The 19654-nt window shown below is 39.1% G+C and overlaps 1 protein-coding gene across 4 annotated transcripts in view; it reads left to right on the top strand.

Annotated features, from left to right (window-relative positions):
* The window catches only part of LOC136865941 (PSME3-interacting protein), a 140653-nt gene that overhangs the window by 54377 nt on the left and 66622 nt on the right, over positions 1-19654 (top strand). For all 4 annotated transcript variants that reach the window (XM_067142500.2, XM_067142498.2, XM_067142499.2 and 1 more), the window contains exon 4: positions 4838-5054. In XM_067142500.2, the coding sequence (XP_066998601.1) occupies positions 4838-5054 (217 nt within the window). The remainder of the gene's footprint in view (positions 1-4837; positions 5055-19654) is intronic.

Raw genomic sequence — 19654 nt, 5'->3', positions numbered from 1 at the left:
TCAAATTTTTACCTCACATGAAAAATCAAAAAAAATCTTTTCTATTAATTAAATATTATTCTAATTAATTACTTATGCTTCAAATTATTTAATTAAATTATTTTGAAGTCCAATATTCAACTCATTAGATTTTTACTCTTGTGTCAATTGACCTAGTGTTGTGCACAACTCACAATAAAGACCTAAAATTCTCGCATTGTAAAGTTAAACATTTTACATTTTGTGAGCTTAGTTCATTGACGCGATCCTTGCTTAAGTATTTTCCTTCGAAGCAAAGCTCCTAATCTATCTTATTCCGTCATAAAATTGCTTAAAGATTTATAATTGAGCCAAATATGCTCGCCACAAAACAACAAGAAAATCGAAAACTTTACGCGCACAGCGTACACATATCATGACGAAATATCACCATGAAAATCACATTTACAAAATATCAGTCATTCATCCATCGCACATTCAAGCTTTGGTCCACGGTAATATTATCAAATAGAGTTATCGAAACCTATCTCTTGATTTTTAATTTTTTATTTTATTTGAAATATGAGAGTTTCTCCCGATGACGATATCAGACAAGGGCTACCATTACGATCGTTTGGCGTGTGATTGTAACAGGATTATCACTTTTCCAATGAAATAGATTCCACAGCGATGTTCCAGGATAATTTTACAGTAGAAATCATCACTAAAAATTTCCATTGAATTGCCTACAGTTATAGATAAATAAGCATTCGCGCATACGGTCTATGAGTCACGACTACGTTATTTTAAATCTCCTATTATCTCAAGTTATCGATCAGTATGTGCTGCATAAGAAGAAATTATGTTCAAAGACACACTCTCTTCCTTAACTGACTCATGTAATGGACACACAAATAAAATCTTATCTTAAGATCCATTTACAAGTCTCAAAAATACCAATAAGAGTAAATGCAAGATTTGTGGACATTCAAGCCACGACCAATATTCCAGGCCAACATCTACTTCAATATAGCACACATTAATCACTTATAAGCACAGTAATAATTACACTCATGACCTTTAAACATTCTATTAGACCGTAATAATGTCAATTATTATTATTATTATTATTATTATTATTATACGCGCGCGGTCGCGTCATCGTAGGCTATGGTTTAATGAAATCATAGATGACTCTATCCTATCACAAATCTATGATAAACCACAAAACATCAAGGAAAAATCCTAAGTTCACAGAACACGTCGATATTCTGTCCCAAATAATTCAAAAATTATTCCATCATTATTTTATAAATTAATAAATGTTATCGCGTGGGTCAAATATTTTTAACACTTTCCTCGACTTATCATGGGACAGTGAGAACATGTCACGAAGCACACACTCAAATAGAACAAAATATAGGTCCCAAATACACTCTCACATACATCAAATCTACCAACACCAGTGAAAGAAGAGTGAAATTCCTAACTACAAAGACTATTAGAAATGATCTCAAATATTCAAGCAAGGACTACGTCTACATAATTATTACAACAGAAAATAGAGAAAAGTATAATTTAAAATCTTAGCTGTAGTAGACTTGGCTTCTGGACTCGGTTGATGATCAGTAAATATTTAACCAAACTCCATCTCTGATATTATTCTCCCCTGGGCTGAATTATGCCCCACATTTTAGTTACACATGGCTGCAGCAGGCGAGGACTTCGGACAGTTACAAACTCCGTCGTAATGTTGAAGTTCCATTCCTCCGAAATAGTTCAGGACTGCTAGTGATCTTCCGTCTTCTGGTGAAAGCTGAAATTAAAAGGTTTGCTTTAGTAATAGTTCCCAACACACACTCGATTCTCCAAGCTGGCACAGTTTTTACGTACTTTAAAATTTCCTCAGATTTATAAAATTAAGGAAATCTGAACTGCTGCGTATCCAATATTTCCGTATCTCAAAATTTCCTCAGAAGCAGAAAAAATATCATATTTCATCAAATGAATGCTTGTAATGTTCAACGTCGTATATGCCATCTCCAATTACACATGTGCTCTTACAACATGATGACTTGCACTTGTACGAAGCAATTATTCACGTAGACAACTGAAGACACAAAAAGAGCAAGATTCCCCCAGATACATGGGTATTTATTTCTTCAAGACGTAGGTGTGTTAGTTGAATTTTATTGGCTAAGATTTAGCGATCGGGCTAACCTTGCGATCCAATTGGTTAAATATTATGACGTCAAAATCTCAAAGTATTGATCGCTTTTGGTCTGGTAGAGTTTGTGTCCACGTGCTACTCATCTGGTGTCTTCAACAAGGCACAAAAAAAAACCCAGACTCGCTTACACGGCGGGGGAAAACCTGTTCCGCTGCGGGCTAGCAGAGACAGTGCAGAGTTGAAATCTCCTTCCTGGATGATAATTTTATGCATTGTTCCACCCCAGTAATAAAATATTCTTTCCATACAAACCAATAACCAATTTTCAAGGGTGAACTACAAAGCTGCCAAACGAAAGCAAATCGATCTACAGCAACACCAGAGATTGAACAGAAAGATAAAATTAACTACTGTATATCGGTAAGATCGAGAGGCATGCACTAAGTTACTTTATGACAAAGGTATTGCAGTATCTTGACCGAGTATGATCAATAAATCACATTAAGTTATAAATTCAAATAGTGCACTTGACTAAATATTACCATTTAGTTTCAAATACCATATTTTCTCGCCTATCAGCCGCACCCCTAAATTTTTTGACTGAATATTCGCATATATTTTTGCACCGATTAAGAACTGCCCATCCAATTTTTGGGCTTTATGCAAGAATGCACGTCTGCAGTAACAAACGGAAGGGTCACTGCCGTGCAGTCTGAACTCGTCCACTGTGAAGCTTGTTAATTTGTAAATAATTGTCATGGGGAAAGTTAACAGTTACACGCCTTCATATAAGCTAGAAGTGGTGAAATTTGCAGAGGAAAATAACAGAGGAGCGGACCGTGAGTTAACCAGAATGAATGATAGATAGATGATAGATCATTTATCGAGGTTAACTTCATGGACACCGCAGTGATTTGCGAATTTATACCAGCCACAAATTAAGAATGTATCACTTTTAACCATATCTTCATGTGCCGTCCTGACAATATCCAACAGCATTTCAGCATATTTTTAACAAGCACTACGGGAACATTTCATTTCATTTACATTTGTTCGATGTGGAAACACCATCTGGCAGTTCTGTGTCAGCTGGTAGTTATTTACAGTGGCATCCAGTGACTTGCATATTGATAACACTACTCAAGTAGATTTGGTGATTGATGATCTGACTACAGAATCAACATTTACCAGTTCCTGTTTTGCAATTGAAATTGTAATGGAACTAACAATTCTATGAATATCAATACAAGAAAGTCTGGATGATGAGCATACTCCAGATGCTAAGAATTTAGAGCCTAATTTATTTTTCAGATTTTACACTTAGTTCATCCCAGATTTGATGTTAATTGTGTGTTTGTACATTAGTTTTCATGACAATTGTGTGTTTTTACATTTGTTTAGTTATTAGGTGTATTACATTAAGGCTGAAGATGGCCAGCCAAGGCCGAAACTAATCCCTAGTTTAGTAATGTAATTCAATAACATTGCATAATATAGTATTGAAAAAGGTAGACCATACAACATTCATTTAATAATTATTACAATGATGACCAAACTCCTGTGTGTTTTGACTTCCCAAGGAACTCTACTGTTTCTGAGAAGGGAGTGGCAAGTGAGTACATGTGCCTTGTAAGATAAGATACAATGCAAAGTTATCCCTACGTAGTTTGGGGTAAAAAAAATGTTCCAGGCAATCTCCTCCCAGCTAATGTTGAGCTCCCTTGCTGCTTCCCTGTTTCTGACCTGAAAGCACAAACCTACATCTTGGATGAATTTTGATTTAAATCACGACACAAATGTTGGAGAACAGTCATTCCGTTTCATGAGGAAAATGTGTATCTTGCTATATTTCTTCAATTTGATTTTGTTGCTTTACTGTTGAGAGAGTTAAGTAAAAACTAAAAGCAAAATTGGATGTAAGGTGCAACATTTCTCTGTCTTGTGTTAAAGATATCAAGGATATCAAATGTGTATCAAGGATGGACTAATTTCCACCTCTTCGAAAGCAGTTACAGTAATGGAACTGAAGGACTATTCGTTATAAAAAGGGTTGGCTACCACTGCTGTTGTGTATCTCTTTGATAGTGTGTACCAACTTAGAACTCAAAGTTCCTTTACAATTCAAAATGTGATTATTTACAAGTTTTGAGAACTGGCAAATTGTCATATTGATTAGCAAATTTCCTTGTTTGGTTTTACAGACCAGTGAATATAATGATTTCATATGATGCAAAATCCTTTCATTACTGTGGCAAATAACTGCCAAATGAAGTGCCCTGCAGCACTGATATTGCCATGGGTATATATTATAGAATGCTTCATAATGAAAGTAAGAAGCTACATATTTGAAGGAATGGTGGTGCTTACAGCATCTGTTCTGAACTTGACTTGTTCTCAGGGCATTTCACACTTGCTCTAGGAAGACAATTTGAATTGAACCCTTTTCAAATACTAAGACACCTACCTTTATTGCAGGCCTACAAAATTACACATACATCCTCTATTGTAGTACCCACATAAGTACAACTACAGCATATCAGACAGTTCCTGCATACTCAAGTACATAGAGCTGTTGACCTTTTTTCTTCTTAGTACCTATAATGAATTGGGAACATATTTTTTTGCATGTGAATACAAACCATTGTATTATTAAATGATGATTGAGGAACAGTTACAAAAGGAAATAATATTGTAATGTTTATTTTTCAGAAAATATGATCAAAGGCTTGGATGATGATGAAGTAGAGTTTCTGGATCTAGTGGATCGTAGCAAGTTGGAGGAGGAGAAACGTAAATCTGATGAGGAAGCTCGAGAAATTAAAGATTTCAGAAATGCAGTGGCTTCTTTGCAGGAGAAGTCTCTTGAGGAAAGAATCAACATCGAGATTAGACCCAAACCATTGGCACACCCAACAAGCACTGCCAGGTAGAGAGGTACCAGCGAGCAGGAAGAATTGCATGTAAACAGTGATTAGCTAACAGATTAATAGGGTAGAAAATAGTTTTTACAATGTACGTGATATATTCATTTCTTCTATTTGCTTTCTGTTTAGGCCTATTAGCTAAGTAAAACTTTCTTTATCAGCGTAAACTGAGGGTACGCCCCTCTTTTAGATAACATGACCTGGAGCCCCACTTTTTGAACAAAGCATGACTGAAATCGTTCTGGGTGAATTGAAACCTGAAAGAATAAAGTATAACCTCTATTAACCATTTTAACGGTCAATATTGAGATACCTGTCAGCTGTTTTTAAAGTAATTTTTTAAGGAATTTATAAATGCAAGTTTAGCCTTTTATATCATAGATTGGGGCTGATGACTTATATATTAGAGGCCCCTTTAAACAATAAGCATCATCATCATCATCATCACAGATCTTAGGTCCCAACCTGGTGGGAGCTGGACAAGGGAAGTGGATAATGATGATCGTCTTAAAATTTTCTTTTAACCTTGTATAGAAATCTTGTGACAAATTTACTATCAAAATGAATATAGAAAAGAAACAAGATGATTTGCATTTTGGCATAATCATACTAATATTTGATTGCATTTTGTGAACTGTATGTATAAAGTCAAATAGGTAAATAATGCTGCTGCTATTCATTAGGAAGCAAAAATCCAATACATTTATTTAGATTTACTTCTTTTTGATAGGCTTAACAAAAAACAAAATCTTTCCATCAGTAGTGAAATTTGAATATTTCCCCAATCCACTGTCATATCAGACTGGGGTTTTGAAGAATGTTTTGGTATATCGGATATGTTAGTATAAATTCCATGCTTACTAGCTGAAAAATGAATTGAAGAGGGACTCGCAACCTCTCAAAGCAACTTTGGTATACACTCACAGAAAGGCAACGTACGTCTCCGAATGCACAATCCCTTTCTCCGATAAAAGTTTCGGATTCATCCGCGGCTTGCAGTAAAACCGTGTGTTTTGAGTTCTTTTGAGATCTCTAGTGCTTTCAATTGACACATTTCACTAGAAACACCATATCCTAACTCAGGTTTTTCTATCGCAAATATGTGGAGTCGTTCTTCAATTTCTGGAAACACTGCATACCGCCCGTGGAACGCTGTGCGATCGCTGTTACTTTTTAGAAGTTTTTCCTTCTGCCAATCACGAATACACGATTCATCAATATCGTACTTTCTGCCAACGGCATGATTTTCGTATATTTCAACTTCGCTTACAACTTTAAGTTTCTCACGCACATTAAATGACTGCAGACGCTGTTTTGAATCCATCACTTATTACTGAGACAGCACCTTCACGGGACAGATACGGAACTCAAATGTGAGCGAGGTAGACTTCCGTAACCAACAGTCTCTACTCTCGCAAAGCACGATATCCCACGAGATCAGCTATTCGCGCACCCAGCTTGCCAGCAACACTTGCGGAACAAATGACGATCGAGCATCCGCACAGTGGCTTTCATATTTACCGCACATTTACCCATATTCTTTGATTTACTGTATTTCATTACCTTAAATTTCGCATTTACATGCCATTGTAACCGTGTTGAGAAAAAATCAATCTTGTTCTCTAGAACGCAACTAAAACACAATATGACTTGAATGCCCGTTTACATGTGGTATATTGAGTATGGTAACCGTATTCGAATCTATTTCAGTACTCCATGAAAACGTAGTAAATATTTATGTGAATGAATGGCTTGAATACGAGCCGCACCCAAGGTTTAGAACCAATATTTTGGGGGAAAAAGTGCGGGTGGTATTCGGGATTATACGGTAATTTTTTGTCCGGTGAGCTTAGTAATGGTTTAAGTATTGACGGAAAAAGTAAGTAGTACTATGTAGTAGTTCTAATTTCTGGTTTTGGAAATGTACTTATGTCGATGAGCATTTAAAAAACATGATCATTTTGAAATCAAAGTAATTTCTAGACAGTACATGTGGTGACTGATCATTTTCTCATTGTAATGTACCGAGTAACAAGAGCCTGACCTCTATGTGTTGGCACTGGGCGATGAAATAGCAATGCCATCTTGAGGGACTAAACTCGCCATGCTGCTAATTAGAGTAGCTCTGGACTCTGACATGGTAACACATTGTGTGAGGTGTTATTTGATTCATTTTGGCGAGTATTAAAATTATACATTGAAAAATCAAATATAGAACATTTGAGAAAATTGTTGTGCAAATAAGTACAAAAAATTCTTTCCATCGCAAAATGTTGAAACATATGGAAAATAAACGGCTTTAAAATTATTGAAAACACATTCAAAAGGATAGAGCATCCTGTCAGAATTCCCTAAAACTCCAAAAATCAGCAACGCCCAGCTTGAAAATGCTTATTGGGAACGTATCAAAGTTAAGGCAGCCGAACGATGCGAGACTAATTCAATGCTAACGTTGATGATTTCACGGCCCGTACTTGTAGGGCTTTTGGGCTCTTTACGTTTCGCAGAGAACTTTGCTCGCTTCTGTAGAAGAAAATCTTGACTGTTCACAAGGAAGATTTCTACTATAATGAAGGTTTGAACTTAGACGTTAGTAATAGAAGTGTAAGTGGTGTGTTCATTCGTCACCAGATGGCTCACCATAAGTGGTACAGCGCTAGTATTTGAAGCGGGAGCTGATGGCACCATCAGAATTGGTCTGGGAGGGGTGTGTGTGTTTTTTTAAACTGGTGTAAACACATATGAAAGTATGCCTCTGACACAAGGCTGGAACGAAACATCTGTTGATGAGGAACGTACGAATTTGGAATACACCGAAATGAAATAACGATAGTGAAAGGACAGGGATGAGAACTACCTATGTAGATCCTTAATGGCTGCCAACCACTTATTAATTGATAGCCAGTATCCCTGTTGAAATTGTTAGGAATTTTACATATTTCCGCAGCTTCCCGTATAATCCTGGACCTTTAGTGTCTAGTGTGGGTAAGAGCTCAAACATCTCGGAACATGACATCATGACCCGATGATAGGGCGTGCTCAGCTATTGCTGACTTGTCTGGCTGGTTGAGACGAATATTTCTTTGATGTTCCTTGATGCGAGTCCCAGTGGTCTGGCATCTTTGGCCGATGTATACCTTGCTGTAAGTACAGGGAATTTTGTACACCTCAGGGTGTAATAGTGGGGACAATTTGTCCTTGCTTTGACCTAAACTGTGAGCAGTTGTGGTGACTGTGCCAAACACGGTTTTTATATTTTGTTTGCAGAGGACCTTGGCAATTCGGTCTGTGGTCTTATGGTTGTAAGGCAGGTAGGCAGTTCCCTTCGCTTTTTCTTTCTGTGAACTTTGCTTAGTTGTCCCTCTGGGATGCAGGATTCTATGAATCTGTACCTCGTTGCAACTATTACCCTTGAATGAGACTGAGTGTGTCCATCTCTTCCTGGATATTTGATGGCTCATAAATTCGTGTTGCTGTCATGGTGAGTGTCGTGAGAATGCTCTGTTTTTATATTGGATGGTGGTGAGAATCTGCATGAAGATAGTGATTTGTGTGGGTAGGCTTACGATAGATGGTATGTCCTAAGAAGCTGTCCGGTTTTTTTCTTACTAGAACTTCCAAGAAAGAAAGGTACTAATCACATGGTGATGATGAGATTCTGGTGCATCCATCGAAACTTCTACCATTCTGTGTGGTATAAGTATAAATTTAAATTTTGCACATAACATTGATATCAATTTCTTGCCATTTGTATTTTACTTCTATATCAGAGATCCATTTTACTTTGACTTTGTCTTGCAGAAGTGAAAAGAAAATTAGAGTTAAAAAATAAACTCTCAACAATAAATATCAAACCCAAACAGACTAGGTATTGTATGTCGACAAAAGTAGTCACGCAATACATAATCTACATAAAAATTTATAGCTGTGACCCTGACTCAGCCCCGTTTGATTTAAAGGTACATAAGGCTCTTTTTTATGACTGATAATCACTGAATATTGAATCAAGGGATGGTTAATAGAGGTTCTGCTGTTCTTAACTAATAATTAAATACAGTGTTGGGTTTCTTGGCTTTACATCATCCTTTCTTTCTTTCTTTCTTTCTTTCTTTCTTTCTTTCTTTAATCTATGATTTTGTACTTGCAGCTGGTCTTGAATAGTCTCTTCCTTGCAGCTTAAGTGCTGTTAAGTGCTAAATTGTTGAAATATTTGGACATAGTTGGACAAATAAAATATCATTAAAATCAGTGTACTGTGATCTGTGAAGGCTTTTTCGGGGTGAACATGTTTCCAAGGGTTTCAGAAACAGCCTTTGAAGGGTCGCTTGCTATCAAATGAAATTAGTACCGGGCGAGTTGGCCGTGCCGTTAGAGGTGTGCGGCTGTGAGCTTGCACCCGGGAGATAGTGGGTTCGAATGCACTTCTATAGAGCGTTCCAACCTTAAATTGCAGTACAGCGTAGATGGAGCGTGCTGTTGCGAAATCGACTTGTGAAGATCACGTTCGAGTGCGACTCAAACAGGACGTCACAATTCCACATTTTTCGTTTGTAATTTTGTAATTTTAAATTCACTCATGAATTAATATTTGTAGGATGGTAAAATAAATACAACACACCTTAATCATTGACGTTGCTCTCAGACATTGGACGTACACTTTCTATCATTTCTGCAAGGTCGGATCTTCCCGCTTTGGATGAACCAGGTTCGGGAGATTACCTTGAGGATGATTCGGACGATGAAGAAAGTCGTATTAAAAACTTTTCATCGTCGACTTCGTCCTGTAATTCGTCTGTTTTCCACAAATCTCTCTTCATTTTTCTTTACTTCCTTCACGTAATTTGCCCAATTGTCTTATGTTTTTATGGCATAAAAATGTTAGTTCAGCATTTGGAACAAAACCATGTTCATTACCCGCGTGGACTAAGGCAAATCACGGTCCTCGGCTTTTCGGTGGCCTAAGTCCCGAACTCACCCCTTCAATGCCGTCCTGCCATGCACTTTTCACTGTCGTATCCTTCCATTCTTTTGTCACTGTCTGTACAATATTTACCCACGATTCATCTGTGTAAATTATAGCTTTATTTTGTACCCTCAAATGTTTTATCTCCCTGAGATATCTGTGCCTCCAATTAATAATTTCATCAGTTTCAATGAAAGCTGCTTTATTACCCCGTCTTAAATAACGGAAGCCTATATCATGTAAGAAGCGATACAACGTAGTTTTGGAAAATCGTGGCAAAGAAACTTCTCCATTTACCCGACTCAAAATCACGTTCAATGTCGGTGGTATGTTAGCAAATAAAAGAGAGTGAACCACTCGACGCACTCCACTTCGCACAATTTCATCATATTTAATTTTCCTTTTTCTGCCATCCTTCTGTTTTTTTTTTTTTTTTTTGCGGGAGTTCGCAAAGGACCATGTGTGTGTTCCTTCCTTATAGCATAGATTGTTCTTTCGGAACAACCTGTAGCTTAAGCAGTTTCACTGACTGCGCTGCTAATATTCATAGACTTTAATAAATAATCCAGGACACTCATTAAAATATTGCGTTCTTTTGCCCTGAGTTTACCTACGGAACGTTTCTTTTTAATTTGACGATCCACTGTACATCCTTCTGCACTTTTTCTTCGAACTAAGAACCCCCCGCACGAGCATGAACTGACAACTACACAGACACAACAAACACAATCCACTTGTCCTCAAGAACTATACATTTATCACTGATCTTGTCTGGCTCCATGGCTAAATAGTTAGCGTACTGGCATTTGGTCCAGAGCCCCGGGTTCGATTCCCGGCCGGGACGGGCTTTTAACCTTCATTGGTTGATTCCAATGGCTCGGGGGCTGGGGTGTGTGCCGTCTTCAGCATTATAATTCATCACAGGTAGGGTCCGATTCTTATAGACGCGCAGGTGGAAAATAAATAAACACTTAATTGTGAATCTATGCGGCGTCAACTTGAAAGACCTGCACTCGTCCTCTTCGGAGGCCACATGCCATTAAATATTCTATATATATCACTGATCTTTATTTAATCATCTTATAATACTGATTAAATGAACACCACTGCACACGGCTGTCAGTATATTTAAAAGCTCAGCTAGCCGAGTCACTCGTGAAACGTAAACAAACGAGACGTTCTCCCTGTCATAAATTAAGAGTTAACGAGATAAGGACTTGAGGTATGATTTAATAATTACTACTTCCATATCCGACGACCGTTTGCTTTGCTTTAACCACGCCATGATCCTTCTGCACTTTTTCTTCGAAATTAGATCCCCACGCACGAGCACGAACTCACGAACCACACAAATGAAATACACTTGCCCTCAAGAAGTGTACATACGTCACTGATATGTATTTAATCACTATTATACATACTACTGACGAAATGAGCACTGCACTGCATGCGACTGTCTGGAAATGTTAAAAGCGCATGTTTGCGAGATCACTACCGGTACTTAGCCATCCAGGCAGCCAGCCAGCCGAGTCACGCGCGAAACCAAAATTCAAGGAGATAGTCTTCCTGTCACAAATTAAGAACTAAGCAAGATAAGAACTTCGGGATTGTTTTGAAAATAACTTCCATATATGTAGACCATTTGCCTCGCTTTGACCCCCTATGCAAATTCAATAGGAAAGACGCTGGCCAGCGACTGACTTTTTCGTGCCTGTACATAAAATTCCCTGAACATGACTGAAAATAAACGCATATACTGCATTTTGTTATCATTTAAATTTCAAAATAAACTTATCTATATCGAGCTGAAATGTTTCTTTACCAGTAGTGAAAAAATTATGAAAGTAATGGATATAAAATAGGAGTTATGACATGATAAGTTCTATAAAATGAAGATTTTGCATTTGGCGACACTTTCCATTATATTACCATTTTCACACTAAATTATTTTTTTTACATTTTTTTTGTTAACAGCATCGAATGCGCCTTGAAATTCTGTACATAACACGATATTTACCCATTTTAAACAATAACATTCTGATTTACGGATATTTGGCAAACCCGCTGCATTAGAGTAGGACAGCGCTACCCGCAAAACATGGGAGAAGGAAAGAGACGGAATTATCCCATTACCGCTGTACTGCAATTTAAGGTTGGAACGTTCTATAGTGTAAGCCTTAATGCTCATTTGCACTAATGATAGGTCAATGTTTGCAGCACTGTAACCATGCCCATTTGTGTAAATGCAATGTACTTTTGCATAAAAGTGCTGCACCGAAATGGAATGATTGCGGATGGCAGTTTTGTATATGTACCGGTTGTGAAATGTGAAACGCCTCTTGATCGGTGCTGGCAAAGAACGCAACAGCGGAGCACAACTGCAACTGTTATTTTCTGTCTATCATCAGGCCATAAACCATCATCCTTGAAATGGGATGCTCATGCTGGCGTCTTAATTCAGTTGATAAATGCATTCGGAGGCTCTTTTGTTTGAAAGAAACTACAAATATAAACTTTTTACTGGCTTGCTAGACCTAACGTAATTGAGGATGTTCTTTCGGGGTTTACTCCCTTAGCCTTCGAGGATCCCTCCTCATCCCACAAGGCAGTGGGTTCCATCTGTACTACCCCCAGAGGAATGGGTTGCCTCCTCCGCCAGCTCCACTGTACTGAATCATATTCTCCGCTTTTACTGCCGTTGAGGTCTTTACTCGTTACACTGAGCTGGGATCCTTTACCAGATGTTACACACCGGGTCAGCGTGCTCTGGGACTCATAGGCAGGGGCGCCTCTCCCAGGGCAGGGCTGCCTCTAAGAGGGTCCCTACCTGTTACCTCGATCTCTTCCTCATTGTCTACCCTATCCGAATATCATTAACTCCTAACACATCCAGGCACATCCCCTTAGCTGACTCAGCCAGTTCTAGCTTCTTCCATAAGCCCATTTAATAACTCCCCATCGAATTCCATTTTACAGACATGATACAGGCTTTTGGGCTTATGCCGTGTCAGGAAAATAAGGTGAAATTCTTTACATTTCACAGAGAACTATGCTCGGCGTCATCAGAAGAAAATCTCGACTGTCCACAAGTAAGGCTTCTAAAACGATGAATTCCATTTTGTTCGCCAAATTGTTTTCAAGGAGTCCCTGGCCTGTCAAATGCTTGCTTAAGTTCTGAGATTGGTAAATTCTGTGAAGAGGATGCTACACTTACACATAAAAATTGCATAAAATTGAGTGGAACCTCTATTCTCCGTTTTTGGAGGGACCATGGAAAAAAAACGTACAACACGGGAAAGCGGAAAATCCGGGAACGAATAAACCATCAACAATTTGGCAAAACATCACAAAAATTAAATATGTATACTTATAATCTTACAAAGACCCCTAAACCAAACCAAACTACAGCCCCAATGGGCCTTCCGCCTACCAAGCGACCACCCTCGGTTCGAAAGCCTGCAGATTACGAGGTGACGCATGGTCAGTGTGATGAATCCTCTCGGCTGTTATTCCTGGCTCTCTCTCATAGAATGCTATTTTTTTTTCTATTTGCTCTACGTCGCGCCGACACAGATAGGTCTTATGGCGACGATGGGATAGGAAAGGCCTAGGAATTGGAAGGAAGCGGCCGTGGCCTTAATTAAGGTACAGCCCCGGCCTTTGCCTGGTGTGAAAATGGGAAACCACGGAAAACCATCTTCAGGGCTGCCGACAATGGGGCTCGAACCCACTATCTCCCGAATCATAGAATGAGTGAACCTGGAACCAGCCGTCATATCGAGGTAAAAATACCTGACCTGGCCGGTAATCGAACCCGGGCCCTCCGGGTGAGATGCAGGCAAGTTAGACAGCAGGGCCATTTTCAAACATTAATTACCGGTAGCGACTTAAAAATCTCGAAACTTTACATTCACTTTTACAGGGGAATCTTCGTCAATTTCGCTCTGAAAATTTATTTCAATTTAGCAACTTTGATCAGCCAGAGCCAAACTCTTCGAAAAATCTAATACCCGTAACGGCAAGCCAAACAACAATCGATCACAAATAGTTTTTAATTCTCTAATCTAATAAAATAAGCACATTAGATACAAATCTTCTTTTTTTATCTTCCATTGTAATTTGGTCACCGGTACGGATAACTGTTCGCAGTCAGTTTATGGAAATATTGTACCGCGTAAATTAGGCGTAGGTCTACATCGGATTTTCAAGATTATGTTGAACTCGTGAATATGGTTTTGAATCTAAGTATCGATCTTCAAGTTCTTGAATGCATTAGATTCACCTCATCTCGTAACTAATCACAATCAAATTGGAAAGAGAAAAAATATCATTAACACTTCCGAAATTACGAATATTCGCGACCTTGAGCTCAGCTGGAAAGTGCGCTTGCTGTGCAATTGCGAAATGATACAAAGCTTTAAATATAATGTGCGCAAATAAAACAACTGCAGTTTTTACAACATTTTATCACAAAAACGTGAAATTCCCAGTCTTGTATTAGGACTAAAACACTAATAGGCAATACCAAAATCTCCCAGGGCTTTATGTATGTAAGATGCAACATCTCAGTAACATAATCGTGTAGGCCTACAATAATATTAAAATACTGCTGTAAATTTGTGTTACTTAAGAAGGAGCAGTTTCGATTCCTGCCTGAAAGCCCAGTGACTATACAGTGCCCTGAGGGAAATGCCGAAAACCTGTTCGACAATACACTCGGAAAACAAACATCTAACCCTGGACATAATGTAGACGTTTTGCAAGTCGAACATTTGGCGAAATTCATTCCGTCTTCAGGTAGAGCTGTCGAAATGCGCTCTGTCTCCTAGTTGTTATGCACACTCTCCGATTTATGATTTCCACCGATTCTCTAAACAATACCATCCGAATTTAAAGATAAAAATTTCATTGTTCCGTATTGAAATTATTGATGTTAAAAATTAAATAACTGGAAAGGAGGTTCAACCTATTCAATACTCAAAAGAAAGAAACGTAGCAATCACATTTCTATTTCTAAGGTCGAAACCGGTCCCATTTAAATAGAAATGTGATTGCTACGTTTCTTTCTTTTGAGTATTGAATAGGTTGAACCTCCTTTCCAGTTATTTAATCTTTAATACCATCCGAATGCGATGCTAAGATGGTCCCTTATGCAAGTTCGCCGCCGATTGCTTTTTCAGTACCTACAGTACTTCTCAAATTACCGCAGTGACGAGACGTTAACACCAAAATCCGTAAGTATGCATTAGCCGTCCTTTCGTGAAATGCAGTTTCTTAAAAAACGTGTGACCGAGGATTTAGCGTTGATGGGACTGAAATTTCTGGACGGTTGATGCGAGAAATCGTTTCTTCGAGGAACGGATAATGCAGGATTTTTACAACGTGTTTTCATTAGGATGCTCGCGGGACCACGTAATTTGAACAAATAATACGGTAAAACATAGTTTACGGGAACATATAATCGAGGTTCTACTGTAATTATACACCCATTAAACTGTACAGCAGACTCAAAATATGATACATTACTATTTTCCCTTTAATTTTATAACATTTAGAAACATTAAATACAGTACTTGTAATGTTGTTGTCTACCCCTTAGTTCCATTTGTTTATTCTTGATATGGGGTTTTGAGTGTATTATCCTAATGACCTCCTTTTTCTTGAACACTGGACTTCAATCTTTCTGGCCAAGCACTTATTGCATCACGTTCCATGTTTGTAGGAAAATTAGCTATAGAAATCATCAAAGCTCTTGTTAGGCTATCAGTATTAAGATCTCTCTTCCTGTAGACGATTTTCTGTTAGCTATGACTACAATTTATAATCCTAAGGATTAAGATCTGGACTATTGAATGGCCAGTCAGCAACAGAAATTACTGAAGCGTAGTCCTGTTGTAAAACTCCAATTTGTATTTCATTCAAATAGGGCTTGACATTTGACCAGTTTCTGCTTCTTTAGTTGCGTTGTCAGGAAGTGTAGTGCTGCGACAGTGCTTTCGGATCCGAACATTTATTAGCACTCTGGTTATCGTTAGCCTTGAAATATTAAACTCTCTTGCCATTACCTTTTGTTTTTGAACAGAGTTTTGGCAAATTCTGAGTGTTTAAAATAATAATTTACAGTGAAACCTCGATTCTCCGTTTTTGGATTGACCTGGGAAAAAATCGTACGATACGGGAAATCGGAAAATCCGGGAACAAATTGAAACCGTCAACAGTTTGACTGTACTTCACAGTAATGAAATATATATATCATTTTATTTGTACAAAAACGCCTGCATTAAATACATTAGTTTAAAAACTATATTTTAAATTCAGTTTTACCGAGAAACTTCGTCACTTTCCCATGAAAACGTCTTTCAGGCCAACAACTTTCATCAGTCAAGCTCATCGAAAAATATTCTACTAAATAAGTTATCAGAATTATATTGATATCTAAGAAATTAAAAACCACATCTGAGACTCCAGTTTCACTATTGCTGCAAGGAGAGTGTATCGGAGTTATTATGCCGATCGGGAAAACATTATAATACAGTCACTTAAAACGTCTAGGTAGCTACTTCTGTTTTTTTCACCTTGAATAAATCTAACTGGAACAGGTACAGTTATTTACAGTAATCGTTATCTGACGACAGTCTCATGTAAATTAGAAGACTTTGTTTTAATAACCTAAAAAAGAACAATGTAACTTATTTATCAGTAAAGGTTTTCGTGCTGTATTACGAACTTACGGCGCGAAATTTAACTTCGAGTTCACCCATGTTTTAGGCCTCGGTAATTTCCATTAACGATTTTTTTTGACCGATAAACAGGCGAGAAATGTGGCTTGCATGATAGGCATAATTACTGGTGCAGTTCACATGAACCTACCTGTGGTATTATAGTTAGGAGCGATAGCTGAAAACACGTAAATAAGCATAGGTTGTAACACGTCCAGTCACATAATCAAGTAAGCTAATCACAACGCACAAATACAAAAATGATACCAAAATACATTAAATCCCAGAAGATGTAATGAAACACTCTCGCACTCACAAAAATAAAGTGTCACATTGCACACATATAGGTTACGCACTGCACACACAACACTTGTCATTTCTTCGGTCACAGAATACGGTAGTCACTTTGTAGTGAAAAAGTCTTTAATCGTCAGTTGTTTTTTGTTTTGTCGTGCCTTAACACGGTACAGTGCTCCCTCAATATTTAAAACGTTCTGAAGTTCGCTGCTGTCTGTGTCATACGCAGTAATATAGTCGCGAATTTTGTCAAAGGCGGCTAATGCTTCTGGAAACGTTGGCAGGGGATTCAATTTCATCTTCGTCTTCCCCCTCGCTCGCAATCTCATGCACGGCGCTTGCACTGGCTGTGGCAGTAGCATCATCACACAGCTGTTCTATGCTCTTTACACCACAAGTGGCAAGCTCACTATCGACTGTAGCGTACGTCTCGAAGTTAACATCTCTCGGCGCGAGCTTCTCCCAGTCTTCACTGAAAAGTTGTTCTTCGCTGCCGGTGTTGGTGTCGTTCGTGTCTCTGCTTTCGCCAAAGCCACATTTATGAAAACAGTTTTGAATGGTGGAGGGCGAAACGTGGAACCATGCTGACACTACAAAGTGGATTGCCTGTAGAATACTGAACTTCGTCTTCACTTCTTTCCCGGCGTCCAACATACACACAGCCCTTTCCACCAGCTGCTTGCGGTAGTACCCTTTAAAGCACTTTATCATCCCCGCATCCAGAGGCTGAAGGACACTGGTACAGTTCGGGGGATAGAAAATAACTTTCACATTTCGTAAGAAAGAAAGTTCCTGCGGATGAGCGGCACAGTTATCTACAAACAAAACTATTTTTCTCGCTTGAGCACCCATAGAAGCATCCAGTCCGTGAAGAAAATCCAAGAAAATGTCTGTGGTCACCCAAGCTTTACCGTTCGCGTAGTATCGCACTGGTAACTTCTTCACGTTCTTAAAGCATCTCGGTTTCGCTGCTTTGCCTATCATCATCATCATCATCATCATCATCATCATCATCATCATCATCATCATTCCGTGTCCGGTCAGCATTTCCAAAATGTAGCAACTCCGATGGCCTTGTTGTTCGCCTCGATCAGGTCCTGTGTAGTGCAGGGATGTTCTAGTAGGGGACAGATGAGCAGGTGGTTCGGATCTTGTGTTACACCACACTCGCAGGATGCGTCTCCATCAGCAGGAAGTATGGCCCATTTTTGCATGTTGGTCTTGCAAAGAGGTACGCCCACCCTAAGACGATTAAGTGATCTCCAAATAGGGTAGGGCAGGTCATTTCCTGGAGCTAGCTCTTCCTTTACAGGAGTATCAGGCGGCAGCATGTTCTTCCACCTGGTGATGCGGTTATACTCAGGTGTTCCTACCAGTGGTTGAGTCCTTGTGATGAAGCTCTTTCTCGACTTCAGTCGACAGACTACAGCCTCGTGTTCATGCAGTGGGTGGCGAGAATCATTAGTCTGCTTTGTCCTCTCTGCATCAGCAGCAACAGCCCTTCTGATAGTGCGGGGGACTATTCCAATAATCGGGTAGAGTTTGTCAACTGGGGTTGGCTTCAGACATCCCGACAAGATACGTACAGTCTCGTTGATTGCAATGTTAACCTCCTTGGTGTGAGTGGATGCACTCCGCACAGGTGAAGCGTACTCTGCAGCGAACACACACAAAGCAAGAGCAGAGGTTCTCAGGACGTGAGGGCTTGCTCCCCAGGTGGTGGCTGTGAGTTTTCTCAAAATATTGTTCCGTGAACTAACTTTCAGCCTGGTGTTGTGGCAATGTTTCTTGAAGGACAGTGTTCGGTCAAGAGTAACACCTAGATACACAGGTGTTGGACAATGTTCTAGTCGTTTGCCTTGCCATATAATGTCCATTTCCCGCCGAGCTTCTCTATTCCTTAAGTGAAATGCGCACACCTGTGTCTTGTTGGGATTTGGCTTAAGATGATTGCCTTCATAGTAAGAGCCAAGAGTATCTAGTGCAGAAGTCAACTTTTCCTCCACCTCTTCAAATGTCTTTCCTTGGGCAGCCACTGCAGTATCATCGGCATAGATGAAAAGCCTGGTATGTTCCATTATGGGCTGATTATTAGTGTAAATGTTAAAGAGCACAGGGGCTAGCACACTGCCTTGAGGTAAACCGTTCTTTTGTACGCGCCATCTGCTCTTCTTACCATGGAGAGAGACTTGGAATCTTCTGTTCTGCAGGAGAATGCCAATGAGAGATGTTAGTTGATACTCATTAGTGAGCTGGTAAATTTTCCTCAGTAACTTCCTGTGGTTGATGGTGTCATAGGCAGCGGTCAAGTCAACAAAGGCAACTCCAGTTACCTTACGCTGTTCAAAACCATCCTCGATGTATTGAGTAAGGTTCAGGATTTGACTGCAGCATGACTTTCCAGGTCGAAAACCAGCTTGTTGAGGAATGAACTTTCCTTCGAGGATGCCACTAATTCGGTTAAGGATAAGGCGCTCGAAGATCTTGAAACAATGACATAACAATGATACTGGGCGAAAGTTTTTAGGATCGTTTGGTTCCTTGCCAGGCTTAAGTAGTGCAACCACTCAAGCTTTCCTCCAGAGCTTGGGAATATAAAGCTTAGATACACACTCATTAATCA

The sequence above is a fragment of the Anabrus simplex genome, chromosome 3 (assembly GCF_040414725.1).
Source record: "Anabrus simplex isolate iqAnaSimp1 chromosome 3, ASM4041472v1, whole genome shotgun sequence".
NCBI classification, from domain to species: domain Eukaryota; kingdom Metazoa; phylum Arthropoda; class Insecta; order Orthoptera; family Tettigoniidae; genus Anabrus; species Anabrus simplex.
Note: the sequence above shows the minus strand (reverse complement) of the source record. Positions and strands in the feature narration are given on the sequence as shown.